The sequence below is a fragment of the Aspergillus mulundensis genome (genome assembly GCF_003369625.1).
Source record: "Aspergillus mulundensis strain DSM 5745 chromosome Unknown scaffold_0, whole genome shotgun sequence".
NCBI classification, from domain to species: Eukaryota; Fungi; Ascomycota; class Eurotiomycetes; order Eurotiales; family Aspergillaceae; genus Aspergillus; species Aspergillus mulundensis.
This window is the reverse complement of record NW_020797888.1, coordinates 4684140-4705685: the sequence shown is the minus strand read 5'-3', so window position 1 is coordinate 4705685 and position 21546 is coordinate 4684140. Positions and strand designations below refer to the sequence as shown.

Below are 21546 nucleotides of genomic sequence, written 5' to 3'. Positions count from 1 at the left end.
ATTATTACCCCAAAGAGGACTTTCCACGCCATAACCTTATCCTCGAGCCGTGCATGGTGCCGGTGAGAGACATGCGTGCTTGCCGTTCCCAGGTGTCCCTAGATACCGTCGGCTTCCAAGTTTATCAAGTAAACACAGAGATGGAGTACGCAGACTTCCAGGATAACACCAAGATCGAGCAAGTCTATTGCCGCGAACTCGAGAGCTTCTTTACCAGAGCATTGGCTGCGAATTCCGTCCGCGCCCTGGACTTTCAGGTCAGTCTGCGACCACCCATCTCCATCTCGTACCCGAGATTGACGCCCCCTGGAAGGTGAGACGCAAGGTCCCGGGATTTCCGCATTTTGGGGGCAGACTGCCCCCACGGCCTCAGCCAAGCCTCCTTACTCACGTCGGTACGTGCTCGATGCCCCATCTTACCGTAGTCGGGTCCTAACGTCCAGCCACCCTTGAACAATAGACGTGACGCCAAACGCCGCGAGGACGATTATCCAGGAGCTCTACAAGGAGGCCGCCGAGGAGATCCTGAAGTCGCGGTACCAAATCATAACGTGAGCATCGTCGCTTGCACTGACGCGATGCACTGAGGATACTTAGTTCACAGCACAGTGTGTGGAAGCCGTGCCGGCTCCCAATCCACGACTGGCCTCTCGCTCTTTGTGACGCAACCAGTGTCAGCGCAGAGGACTTGGTGCCTACGGACATCATCTACCCCAAGTTCATCGCCGAGAACTACATGCTCCACCACAATGAGAACCAGACGTGGTACTGGCTCCCCGACCATCGCGCCGACGAAGTCCTTGTCTTCAAGGCCCATGATTCCGAGGGCTCCACTTCCAGCCGTGAGTTCACGCGCCCCTCCCTGCTGTCGTGGCTTTATTGATCTGAAAGTCGTTAGCGTGTCCTCATGGTGCGTTCCCGCTTCCTGGTCACAGTGACAATGCTCCACCGAGGGAGAGTGTGGATGTTCGGTTGCTGGTCATGTATGCCGACGTGGAGTACCCAGCAGCCACTTCCTGGTCGGATCAGGGTATACCTTGATTTAGGGGTATCCAATCAGACTCGAGTATTGGCAATCTCACGGTCGAATTTCTGGAGCGCTCTGCTTTCCAACTATTGAGATGAATGCGCCAGGAGTCAGTATCATTTTGAGGGAAGCTCCTGGATGGATGTCCCTGGCCTCGGTTCATTTTCTTTTGCACACATGCTTCCTGTGCTTTGTCAGGTTCTCCTTTCCTATTTTCGTTCTTCTTTACTGTTTTTCCATCTGATTTTCAATTTTTCTTTTGTGGAGACTCAGTGAAGAATGTATCCAGTACCATACCATATGGAAGAGTTTATTGATTCGCCCACGGAGCGACGATTTCTACAACCTTAGTGAGGTCAGTAAGGTAAAGCCGGACACATTACGCCATGCGAGATCTACGAAGGCATGATGGGCTGATTAAGTCACCAATTTCATTCCACTATCAAGACCAAAACTCAGGTGCTAAAACAATGCGATGGACCAGACGAATCACATCCCGTTCATCCATCAGCTGGAATCCAACTGAGCCCACTGTTCTTACAGCCACCGCGATGAGACTGGTCTAGCCGTTAACCTGATTGTAAGCGGTTCAGCGGAGCGGATCCATCCCTCGCCACGTACCTGTTTCGGTATCCCTCACTGGGCACCTGCGGTTCTGGCAGCGTGCGTGCGTCCATCGTGTGCCGCCTCTCAATCCATAGGCTTTGAGACCGAGGATCCATCGCAGGCAGCGACTTTATTAGTCACAATAAACTTGCTAAAGTCCGGGTTAGGGTTCTCTTCCATAGACTTTATAAACTTCCATGGCTGGATCTTCTAAACAGGGGCTTTGTCTATCTTCTTCTTAATGCGAGACTTGCGGGAGGAGCTAGGAAAAGGTGACTAGCTTAATCTAGGGGAGTGTGGAGCGGCTGTTTACTCTCTTGCTTTAGGAAAAAAAAGTGGTTAAATATTTAGTGATTTAGCAATATAAAAACCCTTGTCCTGGTTATTCGCACCTATTATTTGCATGCGGTCCTATTAAGAATCTTTTAATTAACTCCAAGGATGCAAGGGCTGCCTGGGTTTTATTAGTGGGGTTGATCCTTGGTGTGGTTATACAAAGCCAGCCCATTTAACAATTGTTGTTATTTATTGCGAAGGCGCCTGAATCTGTGCTGCGCCGTGATGAATGAGGCCGGGGGATTTGTTTTGTTAAGTCATCTTGCGTGCCGCTCACCGGCGACCCAAGGTTAGGCCCTGCTTGTTTGTGTCGTGCAAGATTGGCTCTCATTGGGCGTTGCAGAGTCATGTCCAGCCACCTGAAATTTAATTAGGGATCTGGCAGCCTCTCGCGAGAGTAGTTCCGGGTGCTGGAAGCGTAAGCACAATTAATCATAACCTGGGAATTTAGCCACGCCTATTGTCCTGTGAATCTTGGCCCAGAGTCCAAAAGAGCGCCTATCTACGCCGTACACCCTAACCTGTTAATAGCAAGTAAATAGGACTTTACATAAACAAAAAAGACAAATTAGTACTAGTAGTCTCGTGCTTATTAATCTATATTATTTCCCATAAACTTTTTTTTTAAATAAAAAACGCTATTTTTTACTACCCACCCACCATCCTTACCAAGACCCAATAGCAGCAGCCGTGGCATTTTAGCACCATGTTAGTTATAATAAATAACCTAGGATTTAAGTTAGGTTAAAAAGTTAATAGGCAGCTATTAAAGTTATTTTATGCAGGCTTTTATTTAAACCAAAGCTATTTTACTTTAATTATAAAGTAATAATAAATACTATACCCTGGTTAATTCTATTTTATACCCACCCAGCCATGCCTTTTAGACATAAAGTTAGCAAGAAAATTAAGCTTATTATTAATAACACTTAATATATTTTAGTTCCTTATAAGAAGGTAGTACCATTTTAATTACCCCGCAGCTTTAAAATACCCTCCCATATTTCTAGTATTAAATTATTATATAAGGCTAACTATAACCCACTAGAACTTCTTATATAATATTAAACTAGACACTAATTTTGCTATCCTAGTACTTGTGTATAATACCTTTTTTAAGCACACTATTACTAAGGCCGCTTTACGCGACTTTTAAGCTAATATTTTTAACAAGAACAACATCTTCCGCCCCAAGTTTTTTAAAAATATTATGTTTTACGGGGTAAAAAAAAACAAAACCACTATTAAACCGGGCGCCAATAGCAAATTAGCAGGCTAAAAAGTAAAAACTAAGCTATTTTCTCCTACTACTTTTACTATAGTCGCCCCCGGCCCCTATATCTTCTTTCACGGCCAGACCTAGCAGCCCTGGAAGGTCTACAAGGATTTCAACGCCTGTTTCATGACCTCGTTCAAGCCGTCGCCCGACAATCCAAACAGATAAGCCTACCCCTCCTTTTGCCCCCCTGAGCTTGGGCAAGAACGTCCAGACTAACGCCACTCCACATTCCTCACCCTAGATGCCCCTATTACCGGCAGCAATAAACAAGTTATTATCCCTTCTTGCTGCTACTTTAAGCCTTTGGCATTAAAGCCCCTACACGGCGCCTAAGTAAGTATTAAAAATAATATTAATATTACTAGCCATAAAACCACCCTTTACAACCGCGCCTGGATTAAGCTTTACCTAGTTAAAACCAAGCATGCTATTTATATCCAGCGCATGATTAATGCAGGCGCTATTATTATTAGCAAGGTTAAGCTTTAGGTAATAATCATGCGCGAGGAGCCCCTTAAATGCGTTAAGTTTACTACGCTATTTAATCCCCGCGGCAATAGGTACCAGGTTCCCTCCGGGAGTAGCCATGCGAGTGCTGCGGGGATTTCGTTGTATAACTGGTTGGACTTTTTATTGGGCTCGGATAGTGCGTATACCTGGCCTTTTACTTCTTTTGTTATTATGATTCTTGGCTAACTTCTATAGCTAATAGGAGTGGTTGCAAGCCCGCCTTGTACAATGCGTGCTTTTCCATCTAACCAAGCACTAGAATTATGAACAACACGGGTATTATTAGGACCTTCCTATATGTATCACAACATTCTTTAATGCAGCAAGGTCTAACTGCTTAGGCAATTTAACATGCCCGTCTTCTTTGGCCAAGACATCTCTCGCTTTGCTAGATTTATTAACAAGTGGTATGGGGACGGCCCGGGCCTGATCCGTGACGACCCTAAGAAGGTTTGTCTTCTTCACCACCTAGCTGAAAGAAAGGCGCTGATTATTGAATAGAAATCGGTCCAGATCCTCTACCCCTCCAACTATCTCCCGACTCCCAACGCAGCCCAGACCGCTGTCATCAACAAGTTCGTCAAGGGCCTCGAGTCCGCCATCTCCGTGAAGCGAACCGGCTTCTCCCTCGTTGAACAATGGAAAAAAGACCTTCCTGATAGCAAGCAGCACGCCGATATCGTGCCGTACCTTGAGAAGGTGCGTTCCGTTTCATGGGCATATACGCCTTCCACTTCCAGCGACCTTTCCCCAAGCTAACAATGTATAATGCAGGCCGGAATCTACCCTTTTTACCACGACCAGTACCGGAACTCCGCCCCCTTCAGAGACGAGTACAAAGCCAAATACGGCAAGCCGGCGTTCGTGCACAGACAGCTTATCTGGCAATGGTAGGTCCACATGATATAACATCCGTTGACCTGACTAACGAGCCTTTTTCGCACTCAGGGAAATCGGCAAGAGCATCTCGCAGGAGCTGCGCGATGAGTCCTGGCGCCGCTCTGAGGTCTACCGCAACTGGCTCCTTGATAGTGTCTTCAAGCCCGCTGACAAGAACACCCTCACGGTGATGATCTTGCCTATTGAGGCGGGGAAGCCGAATTATCGTGATGCGGACTTGCCGTAAGTCACCACCGCTTCATCCTCTACCATTCGTGTACTAACCCCTGAACCAGCCCGAACGGTCTGCTTAGTGGATATGCCGCCCTTAACATGTCCAACATGCTCCGCGCGCCGGAGGTTACCGCTCCAGGTAAGCACCTACTACTATTTATCCTAATAAAGACAGAGGGTTTGAATACACCGCTAACGAACATTCAGTCGGCGACATCCCGTACCACTCTATTGTCACCGACCGCGAGGAGCGTCTCCCCGTCGCGGTGTCGGTCATCGGGGCCCCTGGCACGGATCTCCTTCTCGTAGACTTGGTGGAGAAGGGCATGGTCGGGGCTGGCTTGGGCACTACGGTTAAGACTGGAAGTGTCGCATTCTAAGGATCAATTTGGCCCGGTGTCTGAATAAAAGAGTGAGAGGGCATTACAACCAAAAAAGGGTAAAAGACTTAGCTACCCAAGGTAAGATATCTGCTTTCTGGATTTATGGCTTAACAGCGGAGGGCGGGGGATTACGCGGCTCCATCCCATGGATGACTTTGAGTCAAGCACAGTCAACGGGTCCGGACACGGTTTGTTTTATTTTGCAAACGGCGTACACGTGTGAAAACTAGAAAAAGGTGGAGATTAACACTACCTACCAATCCTCGCCTGCGTAGCCCTAAAAGTATGAGGTTATGAGTAGCTTCTAAAGTCCCCATGAATCTTCAAAGCGAGTCCCTTCGTGTCCTCCGGAACCACACCTCAACGCTCTTGATCCTGTTCGGATGAATCTCATCCAGCAGCTCGTAATCCCGCCGCAGAACAACCTTATTCCCGCTCGAGTGCCGTCACAGCATCGGTGCCGTTCTGATCCCTCTCAATGGCAGGTACCATGGGCACATGTTCGGAAATCGTCATCGCCATATATGGCCCCGTCGTGAACAGCGCGGACCCCATTTCCATAAACGTGAGGTCCACTTCGACACTCGCCCACCCTCCCCTTCCATTCCCATCATATTGGCCCGTCCGGAACTCAGGCCTCTACCCAGAGAGCTTATACCCATACTCCAAGTTCCAATAGACAAAGAACCTGATCCCGCCGTTTTTAAGGGCTAGCTTGTAAGCGCGGATCGCCCTGAACAGCTCGCCCTTCTTACTAACCATAAAGCTATTAATATTAATAAACGCGCCGTTGTAGGTTTTATTGGCATTTTAAAGATTAGGTCTATTAGTAAATATGCCTTTAAAAAGTTCTATATTTCCTACAGCTAGGGTGGATTAGGCGCGGGGACCAGGGATTCCGGGTAAGGATAAGGCAAGAGTATTTTCTATTGGTTATGGTACTAGGGAGAGCACGATGGGGAGGCCTTGGGCGCCTGTGTGGCCGATGATCAGGATTTTGGATATGCGTGTCATTGTTTTGTCTGTTGGGGACAACAAACCCTTTGTCCCCTTGAGATAGTAACGGGGGTTGTGGGTCTATTTATGCCTTGCTCGATATTCAAGCATTTTGATTACTGATATGATATGATGCAGTACCTGTCAACGTCTCGCCATCATAGATTGCGGGTTACCATTTGTAGTGATCTCACGCTGTGACACTTGACGGACGTATACCATACTGAATCCCTCCGGCTATCCGTTCACGCCCCCGGCCCTCAACACCTCCCACTCCCCCTTAAGCATTAAAAACAAAACCGCATCATACCACTTCCTCCCGCGGTACACGACCTCGCGTTCTCGTCCCTCCTCCACAAACCCAAGCCTCTTATAACACCTTAACGCGTCCTTATTATACAAGAACGCGCCCAGATTTACTTAATACAGACCGGCGTGCGCGAACGCCTAGTCCAAAGCCCAGTTAATTACCTCGCCGCCGTACCCCTGTCCTCTGTACCCGGGTGCAAGAGAGATACCAAGGGTACCGCAGCGGTGGTGGTCTGTTTTACCAGAGAAGGGGCGGAAGATACTTAAGTGGCCGATGGGGATTAGATCTAATTCTAACTCTAAATTATCGGGCGCAGGAGTAGAAAGACAGATTAAGATACCTAGTAGTAAGTCTTAAATTTTTTAGATAAACTCTTTAGCAAACTTTATGGGCACGGGCCGTTAAAGGCGCCCGGTGCTTATTATTTAGATTATAGGGTTATTAAAAATATGCGTGTGCAGGAAGGTCTTGTCTGCCTTGGTGTTTTCAGGGGCGCGGTAGGTTAGGCAGGCGGATTTAAAGTGGAAGAGGTCGGGGGGCATGGTGGTGGTTTGGATCTGGTATTTTGGTTATAATTGTGCCTGGGTTCCTAGAGCAAGTTTCAAGTTGGGGGGAGTTTATATAGGGGAGCCAAGCTGTCGGGGTCCTAATCGGGTGCCCGTCTGGAGATAGCCCTGGAGCTAAGGTGGCTAATGCTAAGACTAGCTACTATGCTAGCCTCTTAGCGCTGGCAGGGGTACTATTGGTGGTTGAATCCAGTTCGAACTTGTTGGCTACGTTTATCGTAGAGCCTGGATGAGGTTTGACATCCACAAGGAATGGAATTGTTGCAAAAGGGTCAGGTCATTATTATTTCCTGATCCAAATAACTTGAAAGACTGTATCACATCGAACCCTTCTTCAAACAATCCAAGCAGGACTCGAAGAGCAATGAGCTGTGCATAGTTATTCAAAAACCCAGAGCACATAGTAACAATGCCCAAGCCGCAACCAAATAGGCAAGGTAAATTTTGGCGCTAATATAGCAAATTAATTTATTAAACGGTGGCTCGACAATGATATACGGGATAAGCAAGATCAGCAACGCAACCAAGTAGCGATTCCTAGTTCAAACGGCGGTCTTTCTCCATTCTCGCCACTTTAGCGGCGGCGATTATAAGTCCGGTCAATAAGGGCAAGCGCATATGTGATGCATAAGAATGTAGGACGCGCATGCTAACTTTTCGAAGTAGTTTTTGCTCCTCTTCCTTCCAAGATTGGTTATTCCTCTGCTATTTGCGGGCAGAGAAAAAGCTCCTAGAGTCCTAGTATAGCGGCGGAGACCATTTAGTAGTTAATAAATAACACAGTTCTCGGCTCACAAGCACCAAAACACTTTAATTAGGTGGAACTATATGGAGTAAGGCTCTACCTCTGCTATTGGGGATTTTTGGGAGCGTTAATGGCTTTTAAAGCAAGTACCGTTTTAGCTGTAAAATCACCAACGGAGAATTTGTTTATCTGGGTCGGTTAACCCCATACACTCTTCTCAGATTGGATACCCTAGCAAGATTATATGCAAAGCAGGGGCACATGACGGAAGCCTGGGAGAGAATCGTTTCCATACTAAACCGGAACCCGGCCCGGGGCTCTATATCTTTATCACGATTCACCAAGCATGCCCCTCTCAATCCTCGACGGTAAACCCTTGGGACTCTGCAGAAAGCTTATTGGAATAAAAAAATTCATCTCTAAGTCTAACTTTACCTATAGCCACATCTTATAGCCGAATTGAAAAATAAATTTGCAAAAAATAAATATAACTTAAAACCTTTTATATTTAAATGTTTAAACAGGACATGTCGAACAATTCTAGTTACTAATTCTACTTCCAATCTCCCATAACCCATTTCCGACTCAGGCACACATAAACCCGAAACCTACCTTGGCTTCCGATTGCTGCCTGGTGCCTAGGGCTGTAGCCTGTGGGCCTTTGTTGCTCCAGTTAAGGGCCGAGACTTCCAGGCCGGGGGCTTCAGGGCTCCACTACTCATCAACCCTAACCTTGTACCTGATCCAGGCTGCCGCCCCGGATGCCTGGAACCAGCAACATATAAACCACGCCTCCTATGTGAATACTCCTTCTCAAGAAAAACAAACAAATCACCATGCCGAAACGCCATCCTTCCGCAAACAACATCTCAACCTCCAAGCCCGCAAAACGCGGTCGCCGGGTCTTCCCCGAGCGCATCCAAACACGCCCCTTCACACTCACCAACCTGGCCAACAACGAGGTCGTCCACCAGAAATGCCTCGCCCTGCACGGCACATGCTCCGTCTTCGACTACGCCCACGAAACAAACTACGTCTCGATCGTGACGCGCGACGCCACCACCACCTCCCAGCCAGACCCCCAGCACTGGCCCGCCCACAACGGAGCCTGGAAAGCCCTCGTCCTCCTGAACCCCGGCCAAAACACCCTAACCCTATCCCTGAACCACAACAACAGCATCCACGGCACGCCCTTCCAGCTAACCGTAACATACATGCCGCTCCTGCAGCTCCCACCCCTCCACCTCGCCATCCTCGTCGCCTCCGACTCCCCGCTCCTAATCGACTGCCCGCCCGCGAAATACGGCGCCCTCAGCACAGCGCACAGCACGCTCGACGCAGCGATCGCAAAGCTCCGCATGGCCGCGTACATGTGGCAGGCCCTTACAGCCGAGGACCTCCGGGGAAAAGGCCTGGGCCGGCGCGCGTTCAGACTGGAAGAGGAGTGGGGACGTGATACGAGCTGTATCTCAGCAACAAGGGACGGGAAGATGGGCAGTGTGCCGAGGGTGCATGTCGTCCGCAGCGACAAGACAGTCGCGCAGATCCGGGATGCGCAGGTTGCGCAGCAGAATCCGCACGCGAGGGATAGGGATGCATTGCACGCGTACTTTGAGGCTGCGCTTGCTGCGCATGGTCCCCCGTTTGAGAATCTGCGTTCCAGTCGCCCTGTTGTTGCGGGTATGATACTGGACTCGCATTATGATGCCCAGCGGGATCTTATCGTTGGCCATGCGGCGCTGGGATGTCACAGGGGTGATGGGCTGTCGTTGGGGGTGCTCGGGAGCCATCTTGCGTATTCCTGGCCGCGGTTTCTGGAGGAGGTGGCGGCTTGCTTGACGGATTGCACGGAGACTGGTAGCACGGTGGGAAATGATAATGGGGAGTGCGGGACGATGCAGGGGGCTTGTTTTGTCGGCCAGGGTGCGTTCCTGCATGAGGTCGGTCATGCGTTTGGGGCCGGGCATACGAGCGGGATTATGGCGAGGGGGTATGCGGGGGGTTGGGGAAGGGCGTTTGTGGAGCATGAGCGGAATATGAATTGCTCTCGAGCTGGTCAGGGGAATGAGGATGCAATTGCGCATGAAGCAAAGTGGGATCTGCGCGATGCGCTGCAGTTCAGGCTCCTCCCGCATTTCGCGTTGCCTGGGGATAGACCTGTTGAGGATCCAGGCGAGTTCCGGCGTGCTACGGTGTGCATCGAGGCTGGTGTTGACAGCGATGACATTGACGAGGAAGAGGAAGACGGAGACGAGTTCATCCAGATCTCCTGCAAGGCCGGCCTCGCACAGGTGCAGATCCAGAACGGCCAGCAGGACCCCATCACCTCCTACAACGATGCCGCATCCAACTGGACAGGCCAGTGCACGCTCGTCCGCCTCAACCCCGAAGCTCTGGCCGAATTCTCCCGCACCGAACCCTTGAAAATCACGGCCCTAGCCATGAGCGGTAAAGAGCGCACCATATCCAACGCCTGGACCCTCCTCAACCAGAAGCCATACATCTCCATCCCGGGCACCGACATCATCCTGCGCAAGCAAGCCATCTCATCCTCCAGCCTCGAGGAATCCTCGACCGAAAACGACGCCTTCATCCCCTGGACCGTCCTCCTGCACCACCGCGGTAAAGACGGAAATCTCCACCGCGCAACATGCATCGACCTCCGCGTCGGCTGCACGATGGACGGCGCGGTGGTATACTACGCTGACGGACGGCACGAGAATTGCGGGCCTGCGCTTGATGCCAGTGGCCAGCCGCATTATTTCGGCGGGCATGCCTCTGAGCGACGTGATCTTCCTGAGGGCGAGAGCATTTCGAGAGTATTGGTTTGCAGTGACGATGACGGGTGGGGGAGTCTAGCGGGGATACGGATGGTCCTTGGGGATGGGACGGCTTGGGGGGAGCTTAATAGCGCTTCACACGATTATGAAGGGAACGAGGATGGAGAGCTGGAGTCTCAAGGGGTGTTTACGCTTGAACCTGAAGAGGGCGAGGTTATTGTCGGCTTTTACGGGCTGAGTGCGAAGGATTCAGGGTTTTGTCATCAGTTTGGGATCCTTACGGCGCTCCGGGATGTGCAGTTGCCGGAGGTTTTGTATGATATGCCTGAGCTGGGGAATGCTGGTGACAGGAAGGCTTCCTAAGCAGGTGGGTATGGTGTTGAGCATGGCTGTTTAGAGGATAAGAAATAGAGGTCGTCAGACATGCCCCTGTAACAACCCCCGACCTTAATTGATATTGTAGCTTCTTCTTCTCCCTGCTTGAATTCTTATTGATGCCATCATGCTCTGCAACTTACAACCTCCAGTAAGTTTACCCTACCGTTTAGTGAAGTAGTGTTTAAAGCTCATACGGCGGCCCCCTAATACCCCCATCCCGATATGCATCCCCAAGCACCCCCCTACCCATCTCAAACTCCCCCCTCCAAACCCCCTCCTTCCACGAGCCATCGAAATCGAAATCCTCGCTGGAAGTCTCGTCCGTCCTCCACTGCCTCACAACATTCCCAATGTCATCCAGAAACACATGCAGCAACCCCTTCCCCTCCAGCGTCTCCGCATCCTCAATAAAAAGATGCGTCACGACACAGGCAGCGTGGTATTCCCAGTACCGAAGCAACGGATCCCTTCTGCGCCTCTCTGCAAGATAACGCTTCACCCCATCGGAGTATTCTTCCTCCCCCGTGCCTCGAGCTTGACAGTCGCCATCCCCCCCATCCCCCCCATATTCCTCAATCCCCCTCAAACACTCTTCAAGCGCGCTCTCACGGCCCTCAACATGCTCAACACCCCCCACACTCGCAACCCTCTCCGGAAAGATCTCCAGAAACCGCGCTAGATCCATCCCCTCCGCCCCGAAAATGTCTCCATCGTCGAAGATCAACCCGTCAGGCCCAACGAAGCCGTGCGCCAGATTCCCCGCCCACACAGCCTCATGCGCCTCTTCCTTTGCAGTATTATAGCAGAGCCGAAGATAGAGCCCTTCATCCAGAGACCCCGTGTATGCCGCGTATGGCCTGAGAGCCTCGGGGCGCGCGGGACGCAAGATCCCATCGATTTGCGCGTCTGTAGGCGTTGGTGGATCCTCTGTCTGCGAGTCGTAGGGCTGTTCACATTGTCAGATGTTGTAGGTCGAGAAAATGAGTTTGAGTTTGAGGGGTTGAGATACCTCACGGCCTACGCTGCCCAGCGCGAGGAATTGGCGGAGGAGCCGGCTGCGCCGGTCGGAGGTGGACTCTGGGGTGGATTGCCAGGGGTCTGGATGCGGGGCGTCCCATTCTGAGAGGAGATAGATGTCCAGGGGGAGGGTTCCCCAGGCGGGTGGGGAGGGGGGCTTACTAAAAGGAATAAATAGTTACTGTATGTAGAAGTCTCTTGTATTGCTTAGTTTTTTTTTAGCTAAATATTTTAGGAATAAATAAAGAGTTTTACGGGTGGTTATTTAGGCTAAAAAAACCTTTTTTTACCGGAGCCCTAAGGCCTCTAGTAGCCTTAAGTACCTACTTTTAATACTTTTTTTTATTTATACTAAGAACTCCCCTAAATTAGTAAGCTATAGGCTACTAGTATAAAAAAAGTCTTTTTTAAATTAATAAGTTATAGGCTATTAGTACTAAAAAAAGGCTTTTTTAAAAATATAATTTATAAGCAAGTATTAAAAAGCTAATAATTAAAATAATAAAAATAATAAGTATTAATAAAAGCTTTAGGTATTAATAGGCTAAAGTAGTCCTTAAAAGTATAAATAAATAATAATAAAATATATAAAATAATAAACTTTTAATAAAAGCTTTAGGCACTAGGTAGCCTAAAGGTATAATAAATAATAAATAATAAGCTAAGTAATTTATAAATTTAGGGGCTAGCTAGTATATTTACTAGTTTTTTTATAAATTATATAACCCCTTTGCGGCTAAAAAAGTAATAATAAATATTAAAGTATATAAAAGCTATTTTAGGGGTAAAAATAAGGCCTAGTTTATATAAAATATATTAGCTAATAGTAGTAAACTAGTATGTAATAAGTTATTTAGGGATTTTAATTCCTAGTATAAGGTAGGTTACCTAGTGTAGTAATATATTAAACTTATTAAAATATATATTTTAAGTATTAATTTTTCCCGGAAAATTTAGTACTAGTATAATATTATATATTTTAAAAAATATAGTATTAACTTAATAATTATAGTAAGTATAATTAAGCCCTAAATATAAAGTTTTTAAGATATAGGCTAGTGGGATTATAATAAGAATTATAATTTTAAATAATAATATTTTTTTTTATTAAAAAATAAAATTATTATAATAGCCTATATATACTAAAAGTTAATAGCACTATTTAGCTACTTAATTTAAAAAAGTTTTAGGGTGCTAAAGGCTACTAATCACGTGGTATAACCATGCTTTAAGGCTTAAAAAAATATTAAATAAAGATTTTAATTAAGGTAATTAATAAGCTAGTAATATTAATAAGCCTATATTTTAATATTTAGAAATAAAATTTCCCGCGGGTAAATATAAAAAATACCAGGAATTTTATTAAACTAGGCTAAAAATATATTAACTTTTAATACTATAATTAAGATATTATATAAAACTAGGGTAAGATTTTAAGATAAAATAATATTATATTATCTTTATTATAAGGTTAATCCCTAAAAACAGGGATAAAGTAGTAATAAGCTAAAAATAAAAATTATTAAATATAATTTTATAATACGCGAGTTATTATAAGTTTAGTATAAAAAAGGTTAATTTTAGTGTAAAAATTACTAAAAAACCTATTTATATAAGCTTAGGGAGGATTTTTAATAAGATTTTAAAATATTTAAATGCCTTAGGCCCTAGTAGCTTGGTAAGGCTATTTATTATTTATTTTTTAATAAAAATAAACTAAATATTAATTATACCTTTAGCCTTTTTTTTTTAAATAAAATAATACTAAATATTAATATACTTACTTTAGGTATAAAACTAGGGGTTACTAGCTAGTATTATAATATTTTTATTATTTTTATAAATTATAATAGTTATAAAATCTATTTTTTAGGTATTTATAAGCTCCCCTAGTAAGTAGTAAAGTTAAATAGTCTTTTTAATAACTTATATTTTTTTTATATACTTAGCTTTATAAAAAAATAAAGCTATAATAAACTAATACTTAAAAAACTAGCTAATAGCTATAAAGCTTATATAAAATATATATTTAAAGGTAAAATAACATGTTTTTAAATCCCTACCTTAATTAGTATTAATATAGCTAGTTAGTAATTAAAAATTCCTAAAAAAATATTAATTTATAGTTTACAAAGCCCTAGAGGTAATAAAACACGCGCTTAATAATTATTACATGCTTTTTTATAAGCTTAGTAAGAAAATAGCTTAAAATAAACATGGGGTAAGTAATATTAGCCTAAGTACCTAGTATAAAATATATTAGAAACCTAATAATACTTTAGTACTACTTTAAAATATTTATTAATATTATATATTTTTTAGGAGCGGGCTTTAGCTTTAAGCAGGGATTTATTAATATATTATAAATTTTAAAATTATTTATACTAAATTAATAAAAAATCTTATTTATATAGCCAAGCTAGAAAAGCTAAAGTATTTAGTTAGCCTAATTTTAATAAACCTTTATACTAAGATAGTAATAACAAGGGCTAAAATTAAATATTTTAAAGTATTTACTTAAAGTATTTTTAATTTTTTAAATTTAGGCTTTATTCCTGCTAACTAGTAAAAAATTATTTATATATATAATAATAAAAATCTTATTATTAATAAAGACTCCTAAGTTTAAATAAATAAAATAAAAGCCTAATATAGCTAAAAAGTTTATAAATAGTTAGTATTAAATCCGCGGTGCTTACTTTAGGTTATAAAGGGCCTTTTAAAGCTAGTAAACATGCTTAAAATTATTAGTAAAAAAATAAAACTATTTTATAAAAATTATAATATTAATATTCTTATATAAAAACATTATTTTTATATTTATTTATTTAATTTTAAGATCTAGCGTGGTAGTAATAGTAAATAAAAACTTATAGCTTATTAGCTTTATTACCCTAGTAAAGGTTTTATAATAATTAAGCTTATAAACTTACTTAAAGCTATAAACTACCTAGCAAGCTTTATAGTAAAAAATTTAGCCTTTTAATTTTTTTTAACTTTTAAAACTTATTTACTAAAAAGCAAGTATTTTTTAAAGGGTAGGTTAATAAAATCCTAGGTCTTATTTTTTATTAAAAAATTATATTTTTTTTATATACCCTTAAACTATTTATTTTATTTACCTTTAACTTTAGCTTGCTAAACTATTAGTTTATTTTTTTTAAAAATTTACTTATAAAGTATTATAGCTAATATTAAAATATTATTTAAGCTAGGCTTGCTAGCTAGTGCTTAAAAATTATTTAAATAAGATTTATTAATTAAGGTAATTTTATTCCGCGTGGCTTTAGTAATATTTTAAGAATAAAATAAATAAGCTAGCTTATTTAAAATTTAAAAAGCCCTTTTAAAATTAATAATAGCCTGGGCGCGTGTGTGGTATACTAGGTTAATATTATAAAAGCTAAAATTTAGGTTTTTTAAGAATATATTAGCTTTAATAACTAAGTTAATAGCTTTTACTACTAAATTTTTAAAATTTATATACTTAAAAAGGTTTTTAAGAGCTAGGCTTTTTAAGAATTTATTTTTAAGGTTTTTTTTAGTATTTAGGTTAGTGTTAACTTAAATTAATAAGTTTTTAAAAATAAATATTCCTAGAGATACTGGAGCTTTAGGTGCCTTAAAAATAAAAATTTTTAAAGGGTTTAAAGCTTTAAGCAGCGCCTTAGGGATAAAGATCCCTAAAGGGCTTAAAAATAAGGCCTTAAAAATAGAGATTTTTAGAAAAGGTAAAGCCTTAAGAATAAAAATCCCTAAAAACACTAAAGTAGTTACTTTTAAAGGATTTGGCCTAATATAATAATTTTTAATAATATTAATATTATATACTAAAACCATGTAATTATTATTTAAAAAAACCTAGTATAGCTTATTTATTTTTTTATTAAAATTAACTAGCCTTCTAGTTCTTGTTCTGCTATTTTTATAAAGCTTTTTTTACTTTTTTAGTAGGTTTAGAATATAGACCTTGGACCAGAAAATATAAATATAAAAAATATTTAATTAATAGTTATACCAGGCTTTAAATAGCATGATATTATTTAATATAAAATATAAAGTTTAATTATATAAATAACTAATATTTTTATAAAACTTAAACCACATGTTAGCTAGGGCTTTAGTATTATATAATATAAATTATATAAGGCTAAGCAGCTTGCTAATAAGTGCTTTAATATAATTATTTTATTTATACTAGTTTATATTAAAGGTTTTTATAATAGCTTTAAAGCTATAAATAAAATATTATAGGTTATAAATATTTTCCCCCCCTTAATTATAGTATACATGGCGCAGCGGGAGTTTAGGCATGTTATATTAATAAATAATAAAAAAAGCCTAAATAATAAATTTATTTTTACTAGCTAGTGCTATAACCTAATAATAATAAAATTTATTATTTATAATAAAGCTAATATATACCTTTTTATTAAACAAGAGTAAATATAGGCCGGAAATATTTATATAAAGTAGTTTAAATAATTAATTAATAAGTATTATAATATTTTTATAAGGCTTGGCCTGCTAGCATATAGTAATATAAAATTTATAAATATAATTTTTAAGCATGTGCATGCTATAAACCACCTTTTTTATTTTATTAAGCTAATTTTTAAAAATATAACCTATTTATTAATACTAAAGCTAAAAAAATTTATCCTAAAAAATAAAAGCTACTAGTATTAAAATAGCTAGTATTACTAGGCCCTAGTAAAGGTTAAAAAAATACTTTATAAACTTTAATAGCCATGTATTAAATTAATTTATAATTATATAAGGTAATAATATTAATACCTTATAGCTTTTTAGCTTTTATATTTTACTAGCCAAAGCTAACTAAGCAATACTTATTTAATAGCTAAAAAATAAATATTAATATAAAAAATATATTTAGGTAGTATAAAATATTATTTAAAGCTAAGATTTTAAGCTAGCTATTAATATAATAAAAAATTTTAATAATATTAATACCCTAGGTACTAAAAACTTTAGGGCTAATACCCTTAATACTAGAATTAATATAGGGCTTAAGGTCCTAAAATAAAAAGTAATTATAAATAATATATTATATATAGCTATTATTTAGGGCAATTTATTAAATAAAATTATTTTAAATAATTTTTTATTTAAAATTTAAGCTAATTTAAGCTATAAGTGCTAGCTTAAGCATAAGCTTTATATTTTTCTTAAATTTAAAGTCTTTCCGGGGGTATTTAGCGCCCTTACCACTTTAAAAGTTTTTTTAAATAATTTTAAGCTTAGGATAAAGTTAATAAGAGGTTTTTTAATTATAAAAAAGCGTGTTATAATAAGGGTAATAATATATAGTAATATTTATGGTACCTTTATTTTTATATATTTAAATAATATTAAGGTAGTTTTTATAATACTTAGCATTAAGCTTTATAAATATCTTACTAAAAAAAGTGCTAGGGTACTAGTACCCTAATTTTAGTTTAATTTAATAAACTTAGTGGTAATTATAAAGTTATTTAGGGAGATAATTAGCATAATAATATTTTTTAAAAGGTGTTTAATAACATGGTTATTAAAGTACATGGCCTTAAAATAGTTAAATTAGTTACTTAGGGCTTAATAAAAAGTAGTAATAATAAGTTTAGCTAAAAGTATAATATTAACACAGGTAAATTCCTACTAAATTTTTTTAAGTTTTTTGCTAAGGTTAAAAATACTTTTATTATAAAATAAGGATATTAGGTTAGCCCAGGCCTTAAAAATTATAATATTAATATTAAGTTTAAAATAGTTTTTAATTTTATTAAGTAGCTTATAAACTATTTATTTATTAATAAAAAGGTTTTATAAATTAAAACTTAAATAACTAAAAATTAAAGCTACTATATAGTCTTAGTTTTATTATTAAATTTTAGCCTTATTATAGTTTACCAGGGGTATAAGCTTAGTAATAATTTTAGTAATAGGCTAAGTAAAAGGCTATATAAAAGGTATAATAGTAATTAAAACTTTATTATTAATACTTATATTTTTAGCTTAGCTTATAATAAATTATTAACTAGGGGTTTTAATATTTTTACTTACTAAAGCTAATATAATAAAAAAGGGACTAGTAAGGGTTTTTATAAGGTGTTTTTAATTTAGCTACTTTAAAAAGTGGCTATAGCCAGCCTTTTAAAGCTTTAAAAATACTTACTAGTTTTATTTAACCCACTAGTTTTTTAATATTAAAACCGGGATGTTTTCCACTTTAATTAAGGTTATTTTTTTTATTTTAGCTTAGTATAGGAGAACTAGACATAAAAAAACTAAATATAAAAAAACTAAATAATAAAAAAATTAAAGCGGTTTAAAAGCCAGGAATTAAAATACTTAGGGATTAAAAACCTAAGGTAGTTAAAAATAATAAGCCCTAAAAAGTTATTATAGTAAAATTAAGGTTAAATAGGCTAAAGCCTATACTAAAATAATTATATAAAAAAAAAGCTAGTAACTAAAAATAGCTAGTTAAATATTTAAAAATTAATTTAAATTTTTAAGAAGTAGTTAAAGTTAAAATTTAAATTAAAAAACCTAAAGGTATTATACTACCTTTAAAGGTTTTAAAACTTTTTAGCCACTAAAAAAACTTATTTTTATTAAAAAATTAAATATATATGGCCCTAGAAAGCGGACATTTATAAAGTTAAAAGCTAATTAAAAAGGTAAAAATAAAAAAAAAATAAAGGGTTTAAAATAAAATAAAATAAAATTATAATATTTATACCCTTATAGTAAGGCCTTTACCCTAAGTATAGGGCTTTTTAATTATTATAATAACTAGTAAAGTTATAAAAAAAATATAAAGTTAAATAGGTAAAATAAGAAGATATTATATATTTAGTTAGTATGGGTTAACTTAAAAAAAAAAACTTTTAATTAGGTATATAAGTTAAGCAAACCCGGGCTTATAACCTATTAAAAAAATAAATAATTATTATATATAAAAGTCTCTTGTATTACTTAGTTTTTTTTTTAGCTAAATATTTTAGGGATAAATAAAGAGTTTTACGTGTGGCTATTTAGGCTGGAAGAACCTTCCTTTACCAGAGCCCTAAGGCCTCCGGTGGCCTCAGGCACCCACTTCCAGCAGGGCTCACCGTCCAGGATTGAGAGGGGCATGACGGTGGTGTTGGATGTTGGTGATCGAGGGATCAGAGATATACAGACGGGAGGGACAATTGGTTGAATTAACACGCCCGGGGGGCTTACCTTTGCTACCAGGATATATTGGAAGGTTGGAATAAAGCCCTGCAGGTGGGGGCTTTCAGGGCCCACGAACCTTGGAATAGTTGGAATATTTGCCACAGTATTAGTTTGGTCCTGGCCTGTTACTGGAACATATCTATTTGCTTTGTATCACATGCTATTATGCTATTCAAAAACTTTATGCGTGGATATAGGGTCGTGGGCTTTAGTTCTAAATATCCAAATGTAGGTATAATATAGATACCTCCCCGGGTGAGGTTTAAGTTTACTATTTGAAAGCTCTTCCGCTTCCTTTAGCTGCCCCTGCTTTGCATATGATTTTGCTGGGTTATCCAACCTTGCTGAGAAGAGTATATGGCGTTAACTAACCTAAATAAATAAATTTTTTATTAGTAATTTTATAGCTAGAACAGTACTTACTTTATAAGTTATTAACACTTTTTATAGCCCTTAATAATAAAGTTAAAGCCTTACTTTATATAGTTTTATTTAATTATATTATTTTGGCGGCCGTGAGCTAAAAGCCGTGTTATTTACTAGCTATTAAATAATTTTTACCGCTATACTAGGACTTTAAAAGCTTTTTCTCTGCCTGTAAATAGCAGAGAAATAACAAAGGGAAAGTAGTAAAAACCCTCTAAAAAATTAACATGGAATTCAGGTTGTCCCTGCTATGCAACCTGATACGCTTCAACGATGTCTTTGGTGGGCAATAGGAGTAATGAGATTCAGATGTCAAACACCATTCATGTCATCCGATCCACAACCTGGATCACGCCGTCCAGGCTCGATCTCATGGAGAGCAAACAGATCGGCCCCGATGGCAAGTTCACAGCCAGCCGAATCGACCGGTTCACCACTGATCCAGCAATGTATCGCAAAATCATCAAAGCAGCCGAGGAGCGTGTCAATGGCAATTCCCCATTCATAAGTAGTTAACCCCGTCCTAACATGCTGTGCTAAAAGCCAATAGGTCATCAACGGCAGCCCTATTGCTCTTTTGGCCGTCGATACACTGCGTGCAAACATGGAAAAGGCATTAAACCACGACAAGAGGCTCTACGAGGCCCTTGTGCCTAATTTCCCTATTGGCTGCCGCCGCCTGACCCCCGGGTGGGCTACCTTGCAGCGGGGCACTCACCAAGACCAATGTGCGCACGGTGACAGAGCGCATCGAGCGGATTGTCCCCGAAGGCCTGGAACTGGAAACCAGGGAGGTCATGGCCTTGCATCCCGGTAGTTATATTTATTTTTTAAATATACTAGAGCGGTTCCCAAGGTAAGGACTTTAAATATATTTATAATAATAACGCGCCTAATAGGTTTATGTATTTTAGTAATAGCTTTTTAATAAAAAAGTTAAGTAAAAAAAATTTAATATAGTATTTTAATTAGCTAAATAAGCTTTAAAAAAATTTTTTAGGGCTATTATTATAGTATTAAAAAGCAGGAGCTAGGCTATTTTTATAATAAATAAAAAGGCAAGTATTATTACAGGTAGCTTGGCTATTACTAATTAAAAGTAGTTAGTAATACTTCCTTAATTAGTTAATTTATAATTTATGTTTATATAAAGAGTTTTATATACTAACTATTACTTTTTTTTTCCTAGTATTAACATATTAAATTAGCTATATTTTAGTAGTCTTTTAAGTTATTTAAATTAAGAAATAATAATAACCTAACCCTTTTGTAATAATTTTATTTTTTTAAATATTAAACCTTATCCAGGCTCCATGGTACACGTAGTCAGCAAGTTTAGACTAGTAAATACTGTTAGCGCTAACAGGCAAGATAACCTTAGCCCCAGTCACCTTGTTTCTAGTCGGGCACCCGATTAGGACCCCGGGCCCCGACTAGCGGGCATTAGGGTACTTAACTATATAAACTCCCAATAAGCCGCTGTTGAGGTTAATCTATGGCCCTAGAAACCAACCTAAATTTGCCATTATGCCCCCTAACCTTTTTTACTTTAAATTTACCTATTTAACTTACCGCGCCCCTAAAAATACTAAAATAAATAAAATTTTTTTATATATATATATTTTTAATAACCCTATAATTTAAATAATAAGCACCGGGCGTTTTTAATAGCCTATATTTATAAAATTTACTAAAAAGTTTATTAATAAGATTTAAAACTTTTTACTTAGTGTTTTAATCTACCTTCTTTTTTTTACACCTAATAATTTATTAAACAAGCTTAAGGCATTAAAACCTATCCTTATTAGCTACTTAAGTATTTTTTACCTTATTCCTAGTAAAACAGACCA

At 39.3% G+C, this 21546-nt stretch overlaps 5 protein-coding genes across 5 annotated transcripts; 4 read left to right on the top strand and 1 right to left on the bottom strand.

Annotated features, from left to right (window-relative positions):
* Positions 1–71: 71 nt before the first annotated feature.
* On the top strand, positions 72–1041 carry DSM5745_01287 (putative CmcJ-like methyltransferase; the record flags this gene model as incomplete). The annotated part of the gene is made up of 5 exons (XM_026743303.1): positions 72–182; positions 218–395; positions 461–551; positions 598–842; positions 899–1041. 5 exons carry the CDS (start codon positions 72–74, stop codon positions 1039–1041), a joined length of 768 nt encoding a protein of 255 aa, XP_026609148.1.
* A 3068-nt stretch (positions 1042–4109) lies between these two features.
* DSM5745_01286 (uncharacterized protein) lies at positions 4110–5251 on the top strand (the record flags this gene model as incomplete). The annotated part of the gene is made up of 6 exons (XM_026743302.1): positions 4110–4208; positions 4260–4457; positions 4533–4648; positions 4707–4880; positions 4934–5010; positions 5079–5251. The coding sequence occupies 6 exons, from the start codon at positions 4110–4112 to the stop codon at positions 5249–5251; spliced, it is 837 nt and encodes a 278-aa protein (XP_026609147.1).
* A 3456-nt stretch (positions 5252–8707) lies between these two features.
* On the top strand, positions 8708–11014 carry DSM5745_01285 (uncharacterized protein; the record flags this gene model as incomplete). Its single annotated transcript, XM_026743301.1, has 1 exon — positions 8708–11014. One exon carries the CDS (start codon positions 8708–8710, stop codon positions 11012–11014), a length of 2307 nt encoding a protein of 768 aa, XP_026609146.1.
* A 196-nt stretch (positions 11015–11210) lies between these two features.
* DSM5745_01284 (uncharacterized protein) lies at positions 11211–12147 on the bottom strand (the record flags this gene model as incomplete). Its single annotated transcript, XM_026743300.1, has 2 exons — positions 11211–11956; positions 12051–12147. 2 exons carry the CDS (start codon positions 12145–12147, stop codon positions 11211–11213), a joined length of 843 nt encoding a protein of 280 aa, XP_026609145.1.
* Positions 12148–19969: 7822 nt separating this feature from the next.
* Positions 19970–20513, top strand: DSM5745_01283 (uncharacterized protein; the record flags this gene model as incomplete). The annotated part of the gene is made up of 2 exons (XM_026743299.1): positions 19970–20179; positions 20247–20513. 2 exons carry the CDS (start codon positions 19970–19972, stop codon positions 20511–20513), a joined length of 477 nt encoding a protein of 158 aa, XP_026609144.1.
* Positions 20514–21546: the final 1033 nt, after the last annotated feature.